The sequence below is a fragment of the Quercus lobata genome, chromosome 6, assembly GCF_001633185.2.
Source record: "Quercus lobata isolate SW786 chromosome 6, ValleyOak3.0 Primary Assembly, whole genome shotgun sequence".
In the NCBI taxonomy this organism is placed as follows: Eukaryota; Viridiplantae; Streptophyta; class Magnoliopsida; order Fagales; family Fagaceae; genus Quercus; species Quercus lobata.
Genome location: NC_044909.1, coordinates 28,184,061 through 28,191,055, shown reverse-complemented (window position 1 = coordinate 28,191,055; position 6,995 = coordinate 28,184,061). Strand labels below are relative to the sequence as shown.

The 6,995-nt window shown below is 30.9% G+C and overlaps 1 protein-coding gene across 1 annotated transcript; it reads right to left on the bottom strand.

Moving 5' to 3' along the window:
- Positions 1 to 576: 576 nt before the first annotated feature.
- LOC115950632 (dCTP pyrophosphatase 1-like) lies at positions 577 to 2,377 on the bottom strand. Its single transcript, XM_031067854.1, has 2 exons — positions 2,023 to 2,377; positions 577 to 1,028 (listed from the first exon to the last, which is right to left on the bottom strand). Exons 1-2 carry the CDS (start codon positions 2,149 to 2,151, stop codon positions 693 to 695), a joined length of 465 nt encoding a protein of 154 aa, XP_030923714.1. The 5' UTR covers positions 2,152 to 2,377; the 3' UTR covers positions 577 to 692.
- Between the last annotated feature and the right edge of the window lie 4,618 nt (positions 2,378 to 6,995).

Genomic DNA, 6,995 nt, shown 5'->3' with positions numbered 1-6,995 from the left:
TATGCTATTAGGTTCTTGCACACCCCAACCATATATTCTATTCTATTCCCCCAAAAATCAAGAAAACAGATTTACATACATCCATTAAAACTGTAGTCCAAAAGCTAGTCCTACAAGACAAATTATGAGATTCATGTTATCATTAAAATAAAAGCAAAAAGGATAGCTTTAGGAACCTAAAAAGAGATCGGAATGGATAAGTCAAGGACCAAAAAAAAAAAAGATCAAACACCATCACTGTTGCTTTTGCTGCTGTCACTGTTGCTGATGCCCGTAGCACCACAATTACCATTGTCATTTCTGCTGCGTAGATTTGCGAGTATTTTTTTAGATGAGAGCCCTTGGAACGTTGCGGCAAAATTGTGAAAATTTAGTGTGGTCAAAGACTTCCTAGTTACTCCTGTGTATGTCAAATTTTTTTTTTTTTTTTTTTTTGGGTATATCTATACTTTTTTATATGCTATTAGGCTATTGCACACCCCAACCATCCATTCTATTCTATTCCCCCCACAAAATCAAGAAAACAGATTATACATACATGACACATCCATAAGCCTGGTACTACAAGACAATATATGAGATTCATGTTAAAATTTAAATAAAAACAAAAAGGATAACTTTAGGAACCTAAAAAGAGATCGGCATGAATAAGTCAAGGACCAAAAAACAGACAAAAAAAAAAAAAAGAAAGATCAAACACCAGTGTTGCTTTTGCTGCTGTCACTGTTGCTGATGCCTGTAGCACCACGATTACCAATGTCATTGTCTGCTGCGTTGATTTGCGTGTATTTTTTAGATGAGCCCTTGGAAAGCATGACTGGGTATTTAATGGCATTGAGCTCAAGCTTATGAAGTGCAGCTTTACCAAGATCAATACCACATATGTCAGAAAGCCTAACAAGGTAGAGCAAGACATCTGATAGCTCTTCACCAAGGTGTTGCTTTTCTTCGTCCTTCCAATCAGGCAGTCCTCTTGGAACCTCTCCTTTCCACTGAAATATCTCCGACAGCTCTCCTACTTCTCCCACCTGAAACATACAAAGTACACCTAGATAAGATACAGTAAAATAGTAAAGGGAATCAAAAGGCTAACTATGAAACCTCTATACCTTTCTGAGCAAGGCACTCAAGTGGGGTTTTGTTATCACATGAGACAACTATTACACAAAATGTACATTAATTCTTTCATATATCTGTGATTTTATGGCCTGCAAATGCCATTTTGAACCTCCATTTATGTACTTTAAGCTATTTAAGCTATTCAAAAGTAGCACACAAAAGAATAAAATGATAGAAGCCAATGCAGTTGCTTATTTGCTTCTATTACATTTATCTTGTTCTATGGTACAGTTCCCAAAAAAACAAGCTGGACTTTCATAGATTCACTCTATAACGAAAACCTGGAATTGGGTCTTCAAGAAAGCAATTGGAAACATATTTATGTTAATAGAAAGGCCAAGATCTCCAAAGGGTCAACATGCCAAACACACATGTGGGTTTGAGAAAATAGATTAGTATTCATAGTCGGAGAAGGAGACATTGCCCTTGGCCGTAGCAGATCAGAGTTTTGCTGCCATCATTTCCTTTTAAAGTTGAATGGAGTATAAAATTGTAATATGTTTCCAAAACCTCATACAATACAATATATTTAAGAAGATTACCCAGAATCTGTAATGGGTTTATGGGATTAATGCCATTATTAGGCATGGAAAAAATTATTATTTAAACGAGAGAGAGAGATTTATACTAGGTCTAAGTGTTGATCCATTGTTATCCCAGTAATTCTTGAGATTTTGTTTTCCCTTCTGAGTCTGCATAAAAAAAGTTCCTTGCTTTTAATGTTGAACTTCATAAAAGTTTTAATTTTTATTATTTTTCATATAACTGATCAAACAGCTGTTTGGAATCTTATAAAAAAAAAAATACTCCTAGACAATAGAGTACAAGACAAAAACAATGAATGAGTGATAAATGAACAGGTTCATGTAATCAAATGAAAGTTGAGAGAGATTTTAGGGTTACCAGAGCCAAAAGGAGATTTCTTGGGCTATGAAACTGATCCCAGTCCCTTTCCTTTGCAAACTCCGCCATTCTCTTCCTCAAGTGTTCAAGAGTAACACCACCCTCTTTCTCTGCAACCCCTGTTGTCATTATTATTTGTTACTGTTTTTGGTTTTTACTTTCACAGATTTGAGTCCTCCTTCGGTCAACTTATTTGCTGCTGGATAAATAAAACCCAAAGCAAACCCACATCGACTATTTCTCCTATTCTCTGGAACCAAGAAAATATTTCATCAACCGGGACCTGCCTACCGGCTGCTACCGGTTCATGGGACATCCTTTCCCATTTGGCAACGGTCACGTGCCGGTTATTGGTCTCGTGCAGTAGTGACTACTGAAGTAGTAGCGATTTGGACGGACCACCCGCTTCTTTTTGGGTTTTGTTTTTTCCCCTCCTATCATCTCTTATCGGAAATTCTATCCTATCTTATTTTACCATCTTAAAAAGTAATTTTATCAATTATATAATACAATTTTACAGTACTCCAACATCTTAACTTTTATTTTTCTATTCTACTTATTAAAATAAGGTCAAAATGCAAAACTCATCCTCTAAGTTTCACAACTTTTCATTTCAATCCTCTAAATTTGCATTCTATCATTTCAGTTCTCTAAGTTTCAAATTCTATCCTATCTTATTTTACCATCTTAAAAAGTAATTTTATCAATTATATAATACAATTTTACAGTACTCCAACATCTTAACTTTTATTTTCCTATTCTACTCATTAAAATAAGGCCAAAATGCAAAACTCACCCTCTAAGTTTCACAACTTTTCATTTCAATCCTCTAAATTTGCATTCTGTCATTTCAGTTCTCTAAGTTTCAAATTCTATCCTATCTTATTTTACCATCTCAAAAAGTAATTTTATCAATTATATAATACAATTTTACAGTACTCCAGCATCCCAACTTTTATTTTCCTATTCTACTCATTAAAATAAGGCCAAAATGCAAAACTCACCCTCTAAGTTTCACAACTTTTCATTTTCAATCCTCTAAATTTACATTTTGTCATTTCAGTTCTCTAAGTTTCAATCCTCCTCAATTCAGCCCTCCATTAACATTCCATCCATTCTTACCGTTAGTTTTGACCCTAATTTAATATTTATTTCTTAATTTAAAAAAAAATAAAAAAATCCATAAATTAAAATAGCAAACCAAAATGGCTTCAAAAAAAAAAAAGCAAACTAGAAGAACACGAATAGAAACCCAACCTAACCCATCGATAACTAACTAAGAGGGAGAAAGAGAGATCAAGAGACCGAGAGACCAAGAGGGATATGAGAGACAGTTCGAGGGATGGCTCCGGCCAATAGTCGACAGCTCCAGGCCGATATGACAGGGCAACTCGTTTCTTTTTGTACACCAATATGTTGATGCCGCCGCTTCTTTTTCTTCTTCTTCAGTTCATTTATTGTAAAATAGGACATTATATAATCAACCAAAAACCACACCAAAATCACAACAAACTACCCAGCAAACTAACTCATATCACACCCAAACCAAAACCAATCCAACCATACCAAATACAACCAAACCAAACAAAAGTTTACAAGAAAGACAGAAGCATCTCAAACTTGACCCAACCTCACCACTACCAACATCATACTGCCGCCAACAACCTAAGTAAGCCCTTATTATAGTGACCCACTATCTACACTGTCATACCGACTTGGGATCATGCAAATACACTGGGACAGGACAATTTTTTTGTAGTGACATCACCTATTTTTCAACTTTATCAACATTTGGGATCATGCAAATACATGACAAGAATATTATTAAACTAATTAATCACACAATAATGATAATTAAAGCATTGGGATCATGCAAATACATGACAAGAATATTATTAAACTAATTAATCACACAATAATGATAATTAAAGCATCATAACAAAAAAGGAAAATAATATACTTACGATTATATATATAAGTATGAGTCAATCTAACAAACACAATCACATGATCCCAAACAAAAATGAATTTGTATTCATAACCATCCATGTGTAAATAGACATAAACAAAATTATAATCTAAAAGCTTACCTAAGCAATAGTTACCATAATTTTTTTAACAAATCCATCATTTGTACACTCACTAATTTTCTTAATTAAGCTTGAAAAGATAAAAATCTCACTAATTGATCCTTTGGTGTATTTTACCAATTTAGTGAGAGTAAATTGAAGAGATCAAAGTGAGTTTGGTAAACTAATGTAGGATAGAATATACAATTTAAAATTTTTCTTTTAATAATAATTTTTTTTTTGTAATTTTCAAATTTTGTTCAATAAACTTCATTTTCTTGTATTAGAAATTACGAAAATTACAAAAACAGTTTGTAGAAAATGTTTTATGCCTAAATAAAAAGAGAATGCTTTCCATTATATATATATATATATATATATATATATATATATATGTATATGTATATATAATTTGAAGGTTTTTCTTTGAAAATGAGAAGGAAGTGAAAGTAAGAAAATTAGGATTTTTTTTTTAAATATGGATGCCATAGAGAGGGACAAAGTTTATGTTTGACTCTATGAAATGGTGATTACCATGAACTCTTATACATCCAAACTATACTATATTAAGGTTTAGACTAAGGGGGTCGAGAAAGGGAAATTTAAAAAACTAAATTTAAAATTAAGTAATGCTTATTACATCTCCCATAATCCTCTTTTTTTCTTAAATTAAATTTTCTTCTTGGTATAATTAATAATCTATTATCTATGTTACTCATGAAATTTGATTTAACAAAAAAAGAGAAACGTATTATATCAATGTCAATTATAGTTTACAATATGCAATGGTCAGGTTGTTCTTATTAACTCAACTGATAAAGTCTCTTACCGTTGAATACACTATTAGGGGGAAAAGGAAAATAAAAAGGCAAAGGTTTCACAAAATTAGAAGAAGAAAAAAGGAGAATATTGTTGATAAAATTCAAATGTTATAAAAAAATTATGATACTTTCTCAATTTTTTTTCTTTTTTTTTTTGTAATAGTTTATTTTCTACATAAAAAATTATATATAAATAATCAAGCATTGAAATAAATACATAAGAAACTTCAAAAATTATTTCAAGCCAAAACCATTATATCAAGTACATAAATGTTCATAAAAAAAAGTACATAAATGTTTATAATATAAGCATAACTTGTTTCACCCCTCTTTAAAAGTTATTATGACTTTTGAGTGAAATTCGTATTGTGCTTTTGTGTTAGAACCTCATTCCCTCTACCTTGTGCGTATGTTTGTTTCTTAAAAAAATGCTCATAATGTAGTTTTTAATCATTATAAATGGAATATTTTATGAGCTTATATTAAAGAAAATATAGATATTTATGTCAACTGCACTTTGTATATGTCTACCTACTAAAAATCTTTCCATCTGTAAGTGGAATTTCTACCTTAAAAAAAAAGGGATTATTCATGTAAAAAAAGCCTATTATTAAAAAAAATTTAATAACTGTTTTATCTTTTTTTTGGTTTTCTTACACTGAAATTTTACTTAGTTTTCAAATGAATGGTTTTTATTTTTTCAAATTAGTCTCAAATATTATGTTTATGTGTTCAAATAAACCTAAATTCCTCTCTCAAATCATATCCTGGCTTGGCATGACACAGACTATGTCATTTGATCATAATATATATTTCTAAGTAATAGTCACAAAAAGACTTTTTTTTTTTTTTTTTGGTCAAAATCACAAAAAGACTTTGACCTAGGTCAACCCCTCTAATTTATCATAGATATATCTAGAAATTCGAAAAAGCTTGTAATTACTTATTTGAAAACTTTCAAAATCCTAATTCCTAACTACTATATATATATATATATATACATATATATAAAAGCCTTCGACATATTAATAGTAGAAAGTATTCTTATTAGTGTTCACAAACATATGAAGTCATGCTTGAGTTTATTCAAAAGTAGTTACTAACCCATGCAATACACTGTATAATTAGCAAAAGTTATATATGTTAACTTTGTTCAATGGTACAATTAGTTATAAACGATTTTGAATTAATAATTCCAATATAATAATCATAAGAGAGAAACAAAAATAAACTTTTAACACAAAATTACACTATTAAGAGAAGATATTGTTATTCCTTTCTCAGCCATCTTTATTATCCCCACATGCTATTACTGCTATAGTAATTATAAACCTGCGGTCATGTTAGTAGGATGACAAATTAGTGAGTTCACAAACTAAATTAATGACAACAATTGTAAATTTTCCATGGAAACCTAAGCTTCAGTGGAAAATTTGGGAATATAGAAATTTTATATTTCAATTTCAGAAGCACTACCTAAGGTCCTAAACTAGCATCCGCTTTCGTCGACAAACTCTCCAATTTCTCAAAACTCCCTTTACCCTTCTTCTCATCAGACTTCAACAAAAACCTATTGTTCTCAGGAACATTCTTCTTCAATGTAACGCCAAAATAGCCTTCTAAATTTCTACAAAATCGTAAAAATGAAATGAAAAATATAAAGAAGTAAGCTTTGACATCACAACCATCAAGAATGTTGTCTTTACTAAAATTTGAGGGGTCACAATCATCACAAATTAACAACAAGAAACATTCCCATGCTTCAAGTTCATAATTTGGGTAAAAGACATGAACTATTAAGTACCATCTTAAGTTTACTACTGCAACTGAAACCTTCATGATTGACTCTTTTATATGTCACAATCAATCATTAAATTGGAAGATAAGCCCTGCCATCACATAACCAAGTACATACTTTGAAAAGCATTACAAAACCAAAAAAAAAAACTATACCTGAAAGGCTACAGGCGGCTTTCATGGCCTTCTGCTTTGTTCTATCATCATGTAATTCCACTTTTGAAATTACCTTATGTCACAAAACAAGATAAGAATCTATTAATATTTATGCCAAAATTTAATGAAA

Coding starts and splice junctions, on each gene's coding strand:
- LOC115950632 (XM_031067854.1), bottom strand. CDS start 2,151: ATGACAACAGGGGTTGCAGAGAAAGAGGGTGGTGTTACTCTTGAACAC. Junction 1,029..2,022: donor GAAATCTCCTTTTGGCTCTG/GTAACCCTAAAA, acceptor TGTATGTTTCAG/GTGGGAGAAGTAGGAGAGCT.